The 18,517-nt window shown below is 38.7% G+C and overlaps 4 protein-coding genes across 15 annotated transcripts; 2 read left to right on the top strand and 2 right to left on the bottom strand.

Moving 5' to 3' along the window:
• Positions 1 to 27: 27 nt before the first annotated feature.
• LOC140962873 (uncharacterized) lies at positions 28 to 1,206 on the bottom strand. The gene is made up of 3 exons (XM_073421932.1): positions 911 to 1,206; positions 591 to 802; positions 28 to 474 (listed from the first exon to the last, which is right to left on the bottom strand). The coding sequence occupies exons 1-3, from the start codon at positions 1,095 to 1,097 to the stop codon at positions 91 to 93; spliced, it is 783 nt and encodes a 260-aa protein (XP_073278033.1). The 5' UTR covers positions 1,098 to 1,206; the 3' UTR covers positions 28 to 90.
• Positions 1,207 to 8,408: 7,202 nt separating this feature from the next.
• On the top strand, positions 8,409 to 12,942 carry LOC140963034 (ribosomal RNA small subunit methyltransferase, chloroplastic). Of its 3 annotated transcripts, XR_012172649.1 has the most exons (11): positions 8,411 to 8,678; positions 8,782 to 8,931; positions 9,388 to 9,444; positions 9,793 to 9,891; positions 10,161 to 10,256; positions 10,592 to 10,676; positions 11,139 to 11,191; positions 11,874 to 11,957; positions 12,110 to 12,220; positions 12,402 to 12,843; positions 12,906 to 12,942. XR_012172649.1 is itself a non-coding variant. In XM_073422249.1 (10 exons), the coding sequence occupies exons 1-10, from the start codon at positions 8,460 to 8,462 to the stop codon at positions 12,465 to 12,467; spliced, it is 1,014 nt and encodes a 337-aa protein (XP_073278350.1). In that variant the 5' UTR covers positions 8,409 to 8,459; the 3' UTR covers positions 12,468 to 12,942. The 3 variants fall into 3 exon arrangements, 2 of the variants coding, with proteins under 2 accessions (XP_073278350.1, XP_073278349.1); XM_073422249.1 differs by having other exon boundaries at positions 8,409 to 8,678; positions 11,145 to 11,191; positions 12,402 to 12,942; XM_073422248.1 differs by having other exon boundaries at positions 12,402 to 12,942.
• On the bottom strand, positions 12,724 to 13,765 carry LOC140963035 (uncharacterized). The gene has a single exon (XM_073422250.1). It carries the CDS (start codon positions 13,582 to 13,584, stop codon positions 13,093 to 13,095), a length of 492 nt encoding a protein of 163 aa, XP_073278351.1. The 5' UTR covers positions 13,585 to 13,765; the 3' UTR covers positions 12,724 to 13,092.
• Positions 13,766 to 14,094: 329 nt separating this feature from the next.
• On the top strand, positions 14,095 to 18,207 carry LOC140962967 (uncharacterized). Of its 10 annotated transcripts, XM_073422112.1 has the most exons (4): positions 14,095 to 14,501; positions 14,950 to 15,011; positions 15,131 to 15,216; positions 16,271 to 18,207. In XM_073422112.1, exon 4 carries the CDS (start codon positions 16,319 to 16,321, stop codon positions 18,002 to 18,004), a length of 1,686 nt encoding a protein of 561 aa, XP_073278213.1. In that variant the 5' UTR covers positions 14,095 to 14,501; positions 14,950 to 15,011; positions 15,131 to 15,216; positions 16,271 to 16,318; the 3' UTR covers positions 18,005 to 18,207. The 10 variants fall into 10 exon arrangements, with proteins under 10 accessions (XP_073278213.1, XP_073278216.1, XP_073278211.1 ...); XM_073422115.1 differs by lacking the exon at positions 14,950 to 15,011 and having other exon boundaries at positions 15,131 to 15,190; XM_073422110.1 differs by lacking the exon at positions 14,950 to 15,011.
• Positions 18,208 to 18,517: the final 310 nt, after the last annotated feature.

Below are 18,517 nucleotides of genomic sequence, written 5' to 3'. Positions count from 1 at the left end.
AATATATAGTTGATTTTCTTCGGAATATCTCAAAGACCAGCCTTGTTCATGTATCATCGGCACAAGAAAAATGAAACCAAGAAAACAAGTTCATTCTTCCAATCCAGCCACATTCCTAAGAGTCCACCCGATTGCATACGCAGCGGCACCAGCAATAGCCCCGTTGAAAACTGTTATGCCAGCTGAGACCCAGTAGTTCTGACCAGCGATCTTTGCCTTTGCAGTGCCTAAAAGAGCGAGGGCCACAGCCGAAAGAATGCAGGCTCCAACGAACTTAACGTTCTGGTTGTGAGTGAATGGGATGAGGATTATGAAGGACAAGATTGGAGCAGACCCGAATATAAGAAACGCCACGAATGTTACGAGGCCGTTCTTCCATGGTTTCTCTGTTTGGTCCGGCGCCAGCATCCCTTTCACCGTCGCCATTTTTTCGTCTACGAGCATGTCTCTATACTTGCCGAATATGTTCACAACCTTGACACAACAAGAGGGGATTGTTACTAGCATTGCAATTACATCATCATATCGTGGATGAACCATAAAACGTGCAAGAAAATGAGTAAACAAGGCGTGTGCATATACGTATATACCGTGTTCGCATCATTAGCATCCATCCCAAGTTCCTGATAGCGGTGGAGCAATTCTTGCTGCTGAAGCCTCCGGTGGTTTTCCACATCCCACTCCGTGAGGGACCTCTCGTTCGCGGCGAGATCTCTCTCAGTACTGGTCGACATGTAATCTCCAAATCCCATCGATATCCCATCCGCCACCAGATTTGCAATTCCCAAAACCAATACATCCACTGCAATATTCGTCAAACAATCACAAAGTGTCAAACACCAGATTCATCGAGATGAATTGTTAAAGGAGCAAATTAAACTAGAATTAAGCTTGAAGTATGCAACAGTACCAGAAGATAGGCGGCCGGCGGAGATGGAGGAAATAAGAGAGAACGATGTAACAATGGCATCAAGCCCAGCGTACACAATGCTCTTCGCGAATTCTCCTTTCCACGGCTCTTTCGGCCGCTCATTCCTCTTCTTTCGATCACCCATTTCGCCTCTCAGAAATGGGACGCTGCTTTCAGGATCAGCCATCGATTGTTCTCGAAACTCTTCGGTGCTACGAGTGTGTTCGATTAACCTTATTCTTCTTCTTTTTCAGTGGAGTGGCTGGAATATAAAGATTTGGGCGGAAGAATAAAAAGCCATGCCAGCATGCAGGCCAAGTGTCGATACCCCAATTGGCTGCAAGTAGGTCAAGATTTACTAATCTACACGTGTGAGGTTGTTACGTTTCGAAATACATTTTTATTAAAATGAAATAAATTCTACAAGCTTTTTAACAACGAACAACTATTTTTATACGAAAAATATTATTTATTTAAATAAATAAATTATTTTTATAAAAATTAATTTAAATTTGAAGGTGAACCCCTTGCATTCCATATCTCTAACAAAAGCATCTCTTCTATCCTCCAATTCCCACTCAAACAACTCCTTACATTCTCCATTCTTCCAAGACTTTGCAACCTCTAGAATCTTTCCATCAAACTCTAAACGTCGAGCTTTCCGAATATAGAAAGCTCGTCTTCGAAGAAATCTAGCATCAAATGATCATCATGGGGTTCACCATCTGTTTCCTTTACTTGACTCAGTAACCTCTTAGATTTCTCTCCAACTTCATCTGTTATCCTTTCCGAATGTAGAAAGCTCGTGTTGGAAAGGCTTGTATGATAAGGACTAACGGGTCCTTCATTTTCAAGGAAAAAAGAATCACGAAGCACTGAAATTGAGCTTTGCTGATCGCTCTCTTCAAATGGCCATTCTTCCTGCACACACAACGGCGTGTCATTTATATTATATTTTGTGATAAAAAATTTAGCCAGCTACAAATTAGAAGTCAAACAAATTAAAATGTTAGCATTTGATCTCAAATATTCTTACAAATAAAATTTAGTCAGCAGAGAACCTCGAATAATATAATGTTCTTGTCTCCTACCCCCAAATAAAAATAAAGAAGAAATCACCTTGGGAATCTTCCTCAACATATCATCTCTATTATTGCATTACTCTTCATTTTCACAGCACCAAAATGGTAAATCTTCTGCTGTTAAATCACTTTGGCTCCAGCTAGAACTCGTGCATCCTGAGTACGAATCACTGGTACTACTACGACGACTACTTGAGTCCACGATGGTGGTCGAGGTCAAATGATCTAACTGTGTAGATATGTCCACGACCACGTCCCTAAACGAAGTCCATCGTAAAATATCCTTGACTTTGACTTTGAGCTCCGTGAAATCTCGTGAAATGTCATTTTTATCCTTCACTCTGGTGGCAAATGGTATCATCTTAACTAAGTTAGTTAAAGGAGAAGAACAACAGCCCATCTACCAGAACAAGCCCACAAAGTGTATGACCCAAATCAATGAAAGAGAAAGCCCAAAGTGCTAAAAGCCCATGAAGAAGCCCATCACTCAATGTAACAGAATATTGTTTGATTAGTTGTAACAAACAGGGGTTAGGTGTCAATCTTTTATTTGTTGGATCTAGGATAAATGTATACGTGAAACTGAGAATCAATCAAGCAATGAAATTCATCTCTTAGATTTCTTTTCCGTTTTCTCTATTTTGGTATCAGAGCCTTCAAGAAATGGCTGACGCCTCTCTTGATCCTGGCTCCATATCGTCACCGAATATTGCTTCTCCCAATCCAAATCTTATACTCGTAAATCCAGCAAATCAGATCAACTCTGTTAAACTAACAGATGAAAATTATCTCTTATGGAATCTACAAGTTTTAGCTGGACTAAGAGGACTTGGTCTTGAAAGTTTCATTTCAACTCATCCCCCTGTTCCTTCTCGTGTTATCTTCAGTGATGGAGCTTCGGAAATTGTTAATCCAGCATTCATTGCTTGGTGCCGTCAGGATCAACTCCTGTTTTCTTTCCTGTTGGCATCCATGAGTGAAAGTGTTCAAGCCCAAATGATTGGCTGTGATACTTCTGTTCAGCTATGGTCTCGGGTGTCCACTCTTTTTGCTACACGCTCAAAGGCTCGGGTGATGCATTACAAGCTGCAACTGCAAACGTTCAAAAAAGGGGATTTGAGAATGAAGGATTATATTAGTAAGATGAAAGGTTTCATGGACTTACTTGCTGCTTGTGGTCATCCCATTTCTGATGAGGATCAAATTTTACATATTCTTGGTGGTGTGGGAATTGAGTATGATTCGGTTGTAGTGCATATTACCTCCCAAACTGATTCTATCAATTTTTCTGAAGCTAGTGCACTTCTCATGTCTCATGAAGGGAGACTCGATTCTCACAACCTCAATGTTACATCTCCACCAACAGCAAACACTGCTATATTTCCCCAGCAACGGAAAATAGACAATCAAACCCCTACACGACAGTCCTTTCCTTCATCACAAAGAAGCCGAGGAAGAGGAAGATATGGTAGAGGAGGAGGTCGAAAACCATGGTTCACTAACAATGGCAAACCAACCTGTCAAATTTGTGGGATTCAGGGTCATGTTGCTGAAATTTGTTACCACAGGTTTGACAAAGAGTTTGTCCCAACTCAGCGTTTTTCCGGACCTCCTCGCACTTCTCAAGCTTATTCAGCTGCCTTTACCACCACTAAATCTGAATCCTCACCTGAAGAATGGTGGTTCCCAGACTCTGGAGCATCCCATCATGTTACTCATGATCTTTCCAATCTTTCCACTAAGAGCGAGTACACTGGAGATGGTAAGATACACATGGGAAATGGTGCAGGTTTGTTCATCTCTCACATTGGCAAGTCTAAATTATCCTCCCCTTCTTCCTCTCGAGATTTCATTTTAACTAATCTTCTTAGAGTTCCTATGATAACAAAAAATCTTATTAGTGTGAGCAAATTTGCTCAAGATAATCATGTTTTCTTTGAGTTTCATCCTCATTTCTGTCTTGTGAAGGATCTAGCGACACAAGCAATCATCCTCCATGGAACTTTGCATGAAGGTCTCTATAAGTTTGACCTTGGGAAGCCAGTCTCAAATTCTTCCTCACAAGCACTCTGTTTCAACTCTGCCCTTCCTCCAGCCAATAGTTCAGATCAAGAGTTACTCACTGATCGTCGTCCCTCTTCAGTATTAGCACAATGGCATCTTAGGCTAGGACATCCCACTTTCGCTGTAGTCAAGAAAATTTTACGTACTTGTAATGTTCCTTTTTCCAGAAATGAGATTGTTGATTTTTGCAATGCTTGTGAACTTGGAAAAAGTCATCAATTACCCTTTTCCTCTTCAAACACTACTGTCTCTATGCCCCTTGAATTAATCTGTTGTGACGTATGGGGACCTGCTCATACCACTTCCAGAAATGGTTCTCGGTATTACCTAAGTTTTGTTGATGCTCATAGCCGTTACACTTGGATATACTTTCTTAAACTTAAATCTGAAGTTGCACAAATATTCATGCGTTTCAAGAAACATGTTGAACTTCAGTTTGATAAGAAAATCAAGTGCATTCAATCTGACTCAGGTGGGGAGTTTAAATGTTTGACCCCTTTTCTTCAAAATTGTGGTATCATTCACCGATTTTCTTGCCCTTACACATCTAAACAAAACGGGCTTGTTGAACGCAAACATCGCCATATTGTCGAAACTGGACTTTCACTTCTTGCTCATGCATCAATACCGCTTTCTTACTGGGAAGATGCATTCTCCACTGCTGTTTACCTTATCAACAGGCTTCCCACTTCAGGCCTCCATGGAGTAATTCCACTCCAGAAACTTTACAACAAAGCTCCGAATTATTCTCTTCTTCGTACTTTTGGTTGCCTTTGTTTTCCCTGCCTTCGTCCATATAATGCTCACAAACTTGAGTTTAGATCATCTCCATGCACTTTCCTTGGGTATAGTGATCTTCATAAAGGCTATAAATGCATTAACAGCTCAGGAAGAGTTTATATTTCAAGACATGTAAAGTTTGATGAACTCACATTTCCCTTTGCTTCTTCAAACTCTAACAGCTCCATCTCTACTAACATCACTTCAGATTCTTCTTGTTTATACCTACCGCATATTCAATCACCCCCATCTCTTCCCATCTCTCCTGAGCCTACTGTCTCATCACCTTCTACCACAAACTCTCAAACACATACACTGCCCCCTGATACTTCCTTTGCTCCCCCTTCTCCAGTGGCAACTGCTTCTCCTTCCCATGTGAATCACCATCCCATGATCACTCGTGCTAAAGATGGTATCTACAAACCCAAGGTCCTGGTAACTACCACCTCAGCAGATTCTGAACCCTTAAACTTCAAAGATGCTCAATCACGTCCTGAATGGTGCGCTGCTATGCAATCTGAATATGCTGCCTTGATGCAAAACCATACATGGTCTTTAGTCGAGGTTCCCTTGAGTACACCTCTCATCGGCTGTAAATGGGTGTTCAAGACTAAAACCAATCCCGATGGCTCAGTTGCACGGCATAAGGCTCGACTAGTTGCTAAGGGTTACTCTCAAACTCCGGGGCTAGACTTTTTTGAAACATTTAGTCCAGTGGTTAAGCCGACCACCATCAGAATTGTGTTAACTATTGCCATCTCCCAAGGATGGAATGTGAAGCAAGTTGATGTCAATAACGCATTTCTAAATGGTACGTTATCTGAAACAGTGTTCATGACACAACCTCCAGGGTTCGAGATCGTTCATCCAAACAAGCATCTAGTGTGTAAACTGCACAGGGCTCTTTATGGTCTCAAACAAGCTCCGCGAGCTTGGTTTGATAGACTTCGTCACTCTCTTCTATCCATGGGATTTGTTGAGTCCAAAGCTGATGCATCCTTGTTCATTAAACTCACTGCTAATTCAGTTCTCTATGTTCTTGTCTATGTCGATGATATCTTAATCACAGGTAATAACAAGACTCAACTTGATGCCATCATCCAACAATTGAACGGTCAATTTTCTCTCAAAGATCTTGGTGAATTATCTTATTTTTTGGGAATTGAAGTGGTCAAGTCCTCCTCCGGTTCGCTTTTTCTAACACAATCTAAATATACCCGAGACTTGCTACTTCGTACAAAGATGAATGATGCAAAGCCTTTTCCTACCCCAATGGCTACTGGTGTTAAATTATCTTCAGCTGATGATGAGCATTTCTCTGATGCTACTCTTTACCGGAGTACGGTTGGGGCGCTTCAATATTTGACGATTACTCGTCCTGACATAGCCTACAGTGTCAACAAAGTTTGTCAGTTCATGCAATCTCCATCTATTTCTCATTGGAAGGCCGTAAAACGCATTCTTCGATATTTGAATGGCACACTTCAGTTTGGCATTTCTCTCACAGCCTCCTCTGATCTTTCTCTGCAAGGCTATTGTGATGCTGATTGGGGCAGTGATCCTGATGATCGCCGTTCCATGTCTGGATTTTGTTGGTTCCTTGGCAAAGCCCCGATCTCATGGAGTTCTAAAAAGCAATCCGTTGTTTCCCGTTCCAGCACAGAAGCTGAATATCGTAGTCTTGCTAATGCAACAGCCGAGTTACTTTGGATTAAATCTCTCTTATCTGAACTACATATACCTTTAAAGCGCACACCAGTCGTGTGGTGTGACAACATCAGCACAATTGCGCTGAGTTCCAATCCGGTACTACATGCTCGAACTAAACATCTGGAGCTAGATATTCACTTTGTCCGAGAAAAGGTGTTGCTCAAAGATCTCTCTGTTCAGTATGTTCCATCCTCTGCTCAGATTGCTGATGTGTTTACTAAGCCATTGTCTGCTCTCACGTTCAATAATCTTAGAATCAAGCTCAGAGTGGAAGATCATCCCCTGCTGAGCTTGCGGGGGAAAGTTAAAGGAGAAGAACAACAGCCCATCTACCAGAACAAGCCCACAAAGTGTATGACCCAAATCAATGAAAGAGAAAGCCCAAAGTGCTAAAAGCCCATGAAGAAGCCCATCACTCAATGTAACAGAATATTGTTTGATTAGTTGTAACAAACAGGGGTTAGGTGTCAATCTTTTATTTGTTGGATCTAGGATAAATGTATACGTGAAACTGAGAATCAATCAAGCAATGAAATTCATCTCTTAGATTTCTTTTCCGTTTTCTCTATTTAAGTTAACCACCTTGTGGAAGGCGGAGATGGTCCGCATCGCAGCCGATTTGGATCGGCTCAAGAGTTGTACGTTTGACGGGTCATTTGACTTTCGAGATATTTTTACAGGGTACCACTGATCAGAACCGATTGGTGAGGATGAAGAAGAACAAGAATGGCTATGATCATCTCTGAGAAAATCTTTGAGCATTAATGGCCTTTGATCCAAATCTTCTCGAAGGCTTCAAAAAATTGTGTGGGGACTATGTGATTGACCCATTTTTTTTTCTAAAGGAAAAACAAACACAATGTTCTTTCCTGAAAATTGTAAGTGAAATAAGAAATTTGTAGCTTCACTGATGGAGATGTGTGGGTGAGATTTATGAAATGGGATAGTGTTGTATATATAGTTGGAAAGAGAAGATGAATGTGGGGAAAATGACAAATTGCACATAGAGGCATGGATGTTTCNTATATAGTGCATGTGATTACGGTAACATAACTATTTTTTTTAATGTCATGATAGCTAAATTGATTCTGAAGCTAGCCGGGAGTTGACAAATTAGCAAATTTACGGCGCGATGCTATTGTTTGTGTTTGCGATTTTTGTGACAAGGGATTATAAGTAAAGGTCTCGAACTCGAGATACGTCTTTTTTATTGGGATGTTAATGTCATTTAGTCAAATCTATGTAATGATGTTATTATATATATGGTAGTATCATATTTTCATTTTGTAATAATTTGAATCAGATGCTATGTGGTGAATGTCCAAATTAAATTTGGATGGAAGAATTTGAATGAATTTGATGATTTCAAATATACATTTTAAGTTCATTGTCTCCATTTGACTAAAAAATAGAATGAAAGATTTTATCACAATTTGCCAATATTACTATTCTTGACGAGTGGTCTCATTATATATTGGCCCATAAAATATGGAAGCCCATTATACTTGTTGCTTGAAAATAATTTATTTTTTTAATATTGTCATTTGATTTTTTCGTCATATAAATTTTTATTCATGACACAAATTAACTTTACTCATTTTTACAATAAAAAATAATATATTTGATATAAAAATTAATATTTTTTTATGTATGATCCAAATAAAACATCTATCTCACAAAATTCAAGATATCGTCTTATTAATGACATGTAAAATGATTTTCTAATTAATTTGAGACACTTTTGACCATTACCAATATTAGCCTATGTAATGAAACCACATATAATTATCTCATTTTTTTTTATCAGAAATATTTTTTTTGTGAATATTAATAGCGCGGTAAGATTTTTCTATAAAAATAAAAAAAAAGTTCACCAAGAATCCAAGATTCGACCTTTATCAGCAGGGAGCAGCATGACTGCAATCTTGTCTTCTGTCCCGCCAACGCCTTCTTTCGCTCAGCTCAAGGCTTCGCCTTCTCCGTCATTGCACGATTGCCTCACCACTGCAAAATTAACCTCACTAGCTTGCACTACCCCCAAAAAGAATGCCAAAAGGAAAGAAGATGATTACCACTCAACCCTTGAAGCACTCAACTCCAAAGGCCGCTTCCCCAGAAAAACCCTCGGCCAGGTACCCGTGTTAAGAGTTACAGAACTTGTAATATTTCTTTTTGTTTTTGAATTCCTTTAATCTGGGTTTCCTCCTGGAAAATGTCGGGTTTCTTGTTTTATAGCATTATATGTTGAATGCTTCGATAAATGAGGAGCTGGCCGCGGCAGCCAATGTGAAAGAAGGGGATATAGTGCTGGAAATCGGGCCAGGGACTGGCTCCTTGACTAATGTGCTTGTGAATGCCGGTGCAACTGTTCTTGCTATTGAAAAGGTTTGAATTTTGCGGTCTTTGACTGATAGTTACTTTATTCATTCCCCTAGATACCACATTTATGCTGGAAATACGATCATCTGTAATATGATCATTTGGCAAGTTACTCAGTTCGCTATGGAGGTACTGGTTTTGACATATATGCCTTGCTTTCGTTTATAGGCTAAGTTTACTGAACCTGTGTAGGGTAGGGATATAATGGAGTAGCAATTTTAGGTTGCGAGAGTACTTTTATTGTATCGGTTGGACATTACTACGTTAGCTTTGATGGAGGAATGAAAACTTTTGAAAGTTGGAAATGTGGAGTAGTGAACGTGTGTATTAATTAGGACAAACCAATTTGCTTACCAATATGCGATGAGCATCCAAACATTGGAAGTTTAATCAATTTTAAACTCTATTTTTTTCCTCATTTTGGTTTTTGCCGTATGAGCTCTTGCTTTGTTGAGTTTTTAGGATCCATATATGGCTGTGCTGGTGAGGGAACGTTTTGCCGGAATAAACCGAGTGAAGGTACACCAATTTTCTTTTAAGTAATTCGCTTAGGAAATTATTTATTCTCTATAATAATTTGGACTTCGTCTGGAGGGCTAAATTTGGGAAACTTGGTAGACAAATATGATAAGAATCCGGAATTTAAATTCTGAATCACATCTAAATGCAATATTCTCATGAGCTGAAATCACAAATTCATAGATGGATCCAAACCGGTTGATGATACACTGCCAACATAGGCAGTTGTTAATAAAACCTCTTTTCGTGCTACAAAAAGTTACTTTTTATCTCTGTGAAATGAAATATCAATTCCTCATGTAGTACAGAGACTTGATAGCTGTAAAACTGATGTATTTAACTTTGTAGGTTGTGGAAGAGGATTTTGCAAGATCTCATATACGGTCTCACATGTCCACATTATTACATAGTGAAAGTCCTTCAGATGGAGAGCCATTTTTTGCCAAGGTAGGAAGTCTGACTGTTTACAGGAATAACATGAATACCTCTGTCTGTTCCAGTGCGTTAGGTGAACGTGTTTATATGGGATCAACAATTAACCCATGAACAATGATTGGAACATTATGTTTGCATTTTTAAAATATTGAAATCGCAAATCACACTGTTGCCACCAGTTATGTAAGCAGCAAATGCTACCTATAGTATCTACAGTATAATCTTCTCCTGTTAAGATTGGAATGTCAAGCGGTTAATCCATCCAAATTTTTACTGTGCAGGTGGTTGCCAATATACCATTCAACATTAGTACTGATGTGGTGAAAAAACTTCTTCCGATGGGTGACATTTTCTCAGAAGTTATTCTTTTACTTCAGGTATGGAACATTAGGAAACATATTATTTGAAACCATTTCACGCGCAAATTATTGCTATCATAAGCAGGAATCTGCTCGAAATGTTAGCCACATGGAATTTAAAATAGATATGGCATTATATTTCATTTTTAAAAAAATACTTTTTCAAGGTTGCTACTATTCAACTTTCACCATTATTATGTTTGTTTTATATCTGTTTAGCTGTATACGTATCATAGGTCTGCGAGTTGTATGTGCTTATTTACTTGTATGTATGAATGTATGCCTATTCAGAAAAGCTCTGCTCTTTGGTGTGCAAAGTGATTGATTCTATTTGTGTTTTCGTAATTTTTCAGGATGAAGCGGGCTTGCGTCTGGTGGATTCTTCTATCAATTCATCGGCCTATCGGCCAATTAATATATTTGTCAATTTCTATTCAGGTGATTCAGGCACTCCATTGAGAAGAAGTAGTGTTTTAAGTGTTGTACTATTCGAGTGCCATCATCTTTGTTAACATAGAAACCACTCTCTGAATCTTTATTTTTTAAGCAGAGAGATCATTAGATGTAGGTGGAAATGATATATTAAGGAAAAAGTTAATGAATCTGTATCGTGTCAACGATCTTGATGCTCGCAGAATACCTCAAAAATATTAAAGGTCCCCTCATGCTATGAATTTTAACACTTGTATCCCTGACCTTGATTTATGCCTCTTGACCAAGGGTGGTCCTAGAAATTCAAGGGAAATGGGTGATACTTCGATTGTAAGAAAAAATACATATTAAATAAAAATATCATGTTTGGGGGGGTGGGGTGGGGGGATGGTCACTTTTGGCAGTCTGTCACAGTCTTCTCTTATTTTTCTTATTCAGATCTTATCTAATATCACATGTTACTTGTAGATCCAGAATACATAGCAAAGGTCTCAAGAACAAATTTCTTCCCCCAACCTAAAGTAAGTCTTTTTTCTTGAATAAATGATGGGCCTGCCAAAAGTTTGTGGTCTCCAGCTGTTCTCTAACCTGCTTGAAATCCATTATGTTCATAGATCAAGTTTACAGAAGCTTTTGGAGCAAAAGCACTGTTTTATTTAAGCAAAAGGATGTTTGTATGGTTTTCCACGTGGGTATTGAAATGATCTCTTTGTATACTACCTTATCCATAACGAAGCTGCATCTGCATTTAAAAAAAATAAAATTCACTCAAAAAAGCTCTGCTTAGAAGTGCTTAGTCAGTTTGATTATAGAAACCATAATTCAGAAAACATTTTATCAAGCTTGGTTTTTTAAGTGCTTTATTGAAAAGGAACAGAAGCCATTTGAATGTTTGGATATAGCAGTGGAAAACAGTTACTTTTTGTTTTAAGAAAAAGTTGAAAAGTTCATGCAGAACACCAAATCACATTTTCTGGCTCATGGGAAAGTGTTATTGCGTTACACGTCAGTTTTTTCAATAGAAAAGACCCTTTTGATCGAAAAACTTATGCATCCAAACACGTTCCCTAGTATTCAACAAAAACGATTCCATGAGATAAAAGCAGTGGTATTTTATCCTAATCAAGTTTCTTTTGAAGCGTGTTCTTGGCTTAAGCTCCGGTAATCACGGACTGGTGACCCGATCTTTTTTGTATTTGGTAGGTCGATGCAGCTGTTATTTCGTTTAAACTAAAGCAAACTGAAGATTATCCTCCTGTGTCGTCTATCAGAAGCTTCTTCTCAATGGTTCTATCCTGTTATACCAGACTTTACATTATGTTTTCCCCGTCATATTGCCCACCCTGAAGACTTTGTGCTATTACATCTATTTCCTTCCGCATCTTGAGGATTAAGCTCACATTGTCACATTTACATACTGTATATAATATTGGTATCAGGTGAATTCTGCATTCAACGGTAAGCGAAAAATGCTGAGAAAATCGCTTCAGCACATATGCTCGCCTCCTGATATTGAAGCTGCTTTATGTAATGCTGGTCTTCCAGCTACTGTAAGTTTCAATTTTCTATTTTGTAATATTTATACCTCGACACCAGTTTTCTTTAGTACAAATCTATCATCGGCTACATTAACTAAATATTGTCCATGTGTCAAAATACTAAGTGCAAGGAATGATTTGAAGTGCATTTCTGATTTGTCATTATCCATTTCGATTTGTATCGCTTCCACAGTCAAGACCAGAAGAGCTCACATTAGAAGATTTCGTCAAGCTGCATAACCTTATAGTGAAGACATAAATGATACTGGCTTCATTTGATAAGTTCATTACATCTGAAAATCTTTTGGGACGGTCGATCTGAGTGCGCCACAAGTGCTACACCAGAATGGATTTCTGCATTTCTCGGTCTAGTACCTATAAACGAAATATTATTTCAGTCTAATTTTCACATACGGGATGCTGGCATGTGTTGGTTCTCTCGGCCTCCATCAACGGGGAAAAATAGGAAATTTGGAACATGAGCCAATAAGTTGTGGTCCGTGTCGACTGTGTCGCTGATGCTTGGTGTAGAAGCTAGAAACTATTATTGGGTTTTAACACAGTTTGTTGTTCGGCTACCCGTGGTTACTGTATGAACACTTGCAAGTATAGATTATATACTGGGAAATTAATCAGTGAATGGCATGAAATTGTTTCAGGACTTTTTGTATTTGTCTGGTAATTTTGATTATCAAAGGCTTATAGATCACAAACCCGAAATTTCTGAGCTGTTATCCCTGTATTTATATTATTATATTTTTTTATATTCAATGGTATTGCATGTAAGATATAAGCTCCAAAATTTTACAAGAAATCGTACCATATGAAAATCTATAATACAAGATCTGCTAATCAAGGGATTTTCAGAAAACCTCCTACCTCCTTCAACCATGAAACTGATAAATAAGATCAAGGGACCTTAACTTAGTGGTATAAGGATCATACTCCGCCACAACAGCACCATCCCTCAAACCTTCATTCTCCCAGCTCCGCCGCTGCTCCGCTGACGGAGAAAGCGCCCTCTTGGGCCTCTTATTCTGGATGAAACAATCCCTCATCCTCTCCTCAACCTTATCAACAGCAACAGTACTGGTCGTAGCAGCCCTGGAATTCTGTTCATCTTCTTCATCACCCATCTGAACATCATTATCATCACCGGCAACTCCCGCAGCGGAGGCAACCGAGTTTGCTGGCGGCGATGGTTGTTGGTTGAGGAAAAGAGAGAGGCGCCGGTGGGCGGAGAGGAGGGTGGAGCGGATTTGGTGGAGTTGGTATGGGTCGGCTGTGGCTGGGATTCGTCGTGCCATTAGGGTGGCTTGCTCTAAGGATGACACGAGTTCTTGTACTGAAGGTGATGTCTCTGTGTCAACCTCCATTGTCTCTTGGTAATATTCTTGGAAGATTATTGGATTTTTCCGTTATAAAAAGTTATTTGGTACTCCGAATTAATGCCTTGAATCGGACCTACTGCTGGCTGTTGCCGGGTCCGTGGACCCAAATACCCAAAACCCGAGTTGGCATTCAACCATCAGATTTGCCCAATTTCACTTTACAAAAATTATCATTTTTAGTTTTCAATCATTTGCTCAAGATTTTTGTAAATAATGGAAGTTATACTAGAGATATAATTTTGTGAGATAAATCAATTTTGTGATAAGAATATTCTATCTAATCCGACTCATAAAAAAATATTATATATATATATATATATAGTTGTAAAAAGATTTGAAGAAATAGTACATGTGGCACGATAAACCTGTCATATCAATCTCAACGGTCGGATCATCAGTCCACCTGATCCAGGCCATCCGATATCTCAATTTGTTCGACATTTATCGTCCCTTGTCCGAACCCCGGTTAACCCACAACTCAGCGTACACTCGTTAGTTTATCAAATGCATTCTTGAGTTTTAATGTCATTGTATACAGCAAATTCTAGAGAGAGACAGGTGATACTGGAGACAGCTCTGACAATTTCTTCGACATGAGAGAGAGAATGGGTTTGGGTTTTGAATTTTTTTTGGGTTTTGAATCCGAGTGTTTGTTCGCTTTCTAGGGACTTTGTCTGGTTGTGTTATGACTTTCGCTATTCTCGTTCAACTTGGAATTGGGGAAGCAAGCCATTTTCAAAATTGGGTGGATGAATCACTAAAGCAACTTGACTACTCTTGGCCGAGACTTCTCATTTCAAGATTCTCGTATTGATTCCATTTTCCTTGGGTTTGGTTCACTTTTGTTCGACGAAAAAAAAAGATTTTTGTTCTAAAATATTTCAGCTTTCTTGTTTGAAAAGGTATAATTTTCCGGGCATTTCCTTTCTTTATCCATTTTGTGTGATCACCCCCGTGAGAGTGTAAGAGTGCGTGTTTCTGTGTAAAGGTTTTTTTTTCTTTTTTGTTACAAGGTTGAATCGATCATGGATTTGTCGGGATTTCGAAAGTTCGAGTCTTGAAGGAAAATTCGTTTCTATTTTATGAAAATCGTAAACAAATATTATTGAAAAATGTTAAATTTCTGGGCTGGAGTTTTGATCTGAACATCTTAAGTTTGAAGTCTTGGAAAAAAAAATTTTCCGGAAAAAATATGTATTAGGATTCTCTTTGAACACAAAAGGGGGAGACACGTGGGTTTCAAGTAATTAAGGTTCCTTTGTGTAAAGAAAAGGTTGTAGCCACTTGTTACTAATTTCTTTCTCTTAAAGATTGATCTTTTAAGTCGTCTTGTCATACTTATTCTTTCAGAAAACCTGTTTCAAGAGAGTGACAGACGAGGAAAGAAAGAGGGACGGGGGGGTGGTTTGTGGGTAAAATATTCACATTTCCCTGATTTTTTAAATTTTTATTCGTAATCAAGATGAGTACTGGGTACTGATTGATCTATCATTTTGTGGGTTGATTTTTTGACCGTGAGTTTTGCTTACAGAACCAGTAGAGACGCACTAACTTGGTAGCTGGAAATTAAAGGTGTTGAGTGCCTTGAATGGTAGGCAAAAGACAAAGCAATTTAAGGTTGCTATGTGTTATTTTAATCATATATGTATTTATTGAACCAATTTCTTATGATTTAAACCTTTTTGTAATGGCCCATATCAGAAATTTATTCATATACACTTCTTGTATATTTACAACTGGAGATGGAGACCCCTACCTTCTCTTCAAAGCAAAGACTTTTTCCCTATCTGTTGTGTGTATGAATATGAAGCTAAAATGGATTTTTAGTTAAATTTGCAGGGAAGTGCATTAAATTTTGAGAAAAATGCAAGTCATTATCTTCTAGAAGATCCGATTCAGTGGTTGTGTAGTAAAGTTACAAGCTTTTGCTATTGCGATTCTACCCTTAGCAGTGGATATATTGTGTTGTTTCTGATTACATTACATATATTTGGTGAAGGGTGATATTGTCACACTGAACTTGTTAGTATCTTAGTGATTGCTGTTGTAAAAAGTTTCTTTCTTTCATTTTCACCCAGCCCCTTCTTCGTTTTTTCATCATTGTCTTTTTTGTTTTGTCTGATTTAAGTAATTTGATGGCATTAATTTTTATGGCCATTGATTTTGTGACAAAAGTTATTGAGAAAGTTGTTGGGGGTTTTTGTTTGGTATTTTCGTATTTTCTGTCTGATTTCATTTCAGTACACGAACATTTTGTGATTGTGCAAGATTCTTGAAGCCCCCTAATCATAAATCCGCCCCACCGCTGTATTTTTTTAGTCGCCATTTTTAATTATTAAGCCTTTGTTTGTTTAATAATAGGTTAATACGACTACTTCCCAACTTTAAATTTTTTTATGAGAAAAATTAAGTCTTTTAACACCGTATTCATCTCCCATCAAAGAGTTTTTAATATTTGTGGAATCTAATTCTTTCGCTTATTATTGCCTTACAGTTCATCTGTATGCAAGATTCACTCATCTTTGTACTTCTAAATTTTGAATTTTCTGCATCAGTAAAGTATATTGATCCATGGACAGGATTTATGATGTTTAATAAAGCCCTTGCTTGTTTGCAATGTTTTGATCTGGGATATCTTTATTAAGGTTTGTTTGTCTTTTTGGTTTTTCAGTCCTTTACTGCTCTGGTAGAAAAGTGATCCTCTTATCATACTAGAATCATGATTGAACATGGAGGACAAGAATACATGGATGACACCCTCTCAACAGAAGAATCACTATCACAAGCGCAAGGACTTGTTCCGAGGGCGTTAGAGAAGGCAAAGGAAGTTAAGGGGTTTGCTGGGCGGTGGAAGATGATAATCACGAAGTTGGAATCAATTCCAGGTCGATTATCGGACTTATCTAGTCACCCTTGCTTCTCGAAGAATACTCTTTGTAAAGAGCAATTGCAGGCTATATCTAATACATTAAAGGAAGCAATTGAATTGGCGGAGTTGTGTGTGAAAGAGACATTCGAGGGTAAGCTTCGTATGCAAAGTGATCTTGATGCATTGGCTGGCAAACTCGATTTAAATTTACGTGATTGTGGGCTACTGATCAAAACCGGAGTACTCGGTGAGGTTACTTTTTCATCAGTGGCAGCAAGTGCTGCCTCAACAGAACTTGACACTGCAACTTGCGGAAATATACGAGAGTTGCTTGCTCGGCTTCAGATTGGTCATTTAGAGGCGAAGCATAAAGCTGTTGATAGGCTTGTGGAAGCCATGAAAGATGACGAAAAAAACGTGTTGTCCGTCGTAGGACGAAGTAATATTGCAGCTTTAGTCCAACTGCTTACCGCCACTTCTCCAAGAATCAGAGAAAAAACTGTAACTGTCATCTGTTCACTTGCAGAATCCGGGGCTTGCGAGAATTGGCTTGTATCAGAAGGTGTTCTTCCACCCATTATAAGGCTAGTTGAATCTGGTAGTGCCGTGGGCAAAGAAAAGGCTACACTTTCCCTCCAATGGTTGTCCATGTCAGCTGAAACAGCTCGTTCCATAGTTGGGCATGGTGGAGTTAGGCCATTGATTGAAATTTGTCAAACTGGTGATTCAGTTTCACAAGCTGCTGCAACTTGTACCTTGAAAAATATTTCGGCTGTGCCAGAGACACGGAAAGTACTCGCTGAAGAAGGAATCGTAAAGGCAATGATCAATGTTCTCAATCATGGGATTCTGCTTGGATCTAAGGAGTATGCAGCAGAATGTTTGCATAACGTAACTTCAAGCAACGATGATCTTAGAAGATCTGTCGTCTCAGAAGGCGGGCTAAGGAGCCTTTTAGCTTATTTAGACGGCCAACTGCCTCAAGAATCTGCAGTTGGGGCGCTAAGAAACTTGGTTGGATCAGTCTCCATTGAAGTTTTGGTTTCTTTAGGCCTTCTCCCGAGGTTGGTCCACGTACTGAAATCTGGTTCTCTAGGTGCTCAACAAGAAGCTGCATCTGCAATTTGTCGAATTTGCAGTTCGACAGAAACAAAACGATCAATTGGTGAAGCTGGATGTATTCCTCTTCTCGTGAAAATGCTGGAGGCTAAAGCGAATAATTCCAGGGAAGTCGCTGCACAAGCTATCTCGAGCTTGATGACACTTTCCCATAATTGTCGAGAAGTTAAGAGAAACAATAAAAGTGTACCAAATTTAGTGGCCCTACTTGATCCAAGCCCTCACAACACAGCCAAGAAATATGCCGTATCTTGCCTTTCGTTGCTCTCCTCGAGCAAGAAATGTAAGAAACTGATGGTTTCATACGGGGCGATTGGTTATCTCAAGAAACTTACGGAAATGGGAGTCCCAGGTGCAAAGAAGCTACTCGAACGATTAGAACGAGGTAAACTGAAAAGCTTGTTTAACAGGAAGTAGGAGGAGGGGAAGTTGTTGTACAATGGAAATCTATTTTTTTGGTCTTTGGCTAATTTTTCTTTCTCTGAATGACATGAATCGATGACAATTGAATGAGCTGAGAAGCAGCATATAAGCTCGTTAACTCTCATCAATGTTTCTTCAGTGTACAAAGGAATAATCCTCAAATTATATTGCTAAATTAACTTCCTTGTGTTTTTGCCTCTCCCATCATTAGGATTTTATCTGATACATTGCACACCTCATCTAATGAACCTAAAATCGTTTATTTTTTTAGCGCGACAGCAGCGGTTGCTCGAGTAGAAAGATCAACTACGAGTATATGTGTATGCGTTAATGATATAAACCCGAGTCGAGCATTGTTGTGTGCCACTCGGACTCAGACATGTTATGATCAACCATAAAAATGAAAATTTTGATGCTACTCTTGGAGCAATACATAAAATTATGGTCTCATCGATTTAGCAATAAAAATTGACTCTAAGCTCAAACAGAGAGGTCGAAATTGGAAGA

Source organism: Primulina huaijiensis, chromosome 17, assembly GCF_012295235.1.
Source record: "Primulina huaijiensis isolate GDHJ02 chromosome 17, ASM1229523v2, whole genome shotgun sequence".
In the NCBI taxonomy this organism is placed as follows: domain Eukaryota; kingdom Viridiplantae; phylum Streptophyta; class Magnoliopsida; order Lamiales; family Gesneriaceae; genus Primulina; species Primulina huaijiensis.
This window is presented reverse-complemented; position numbering and strand designations above follow the sequence as displayed.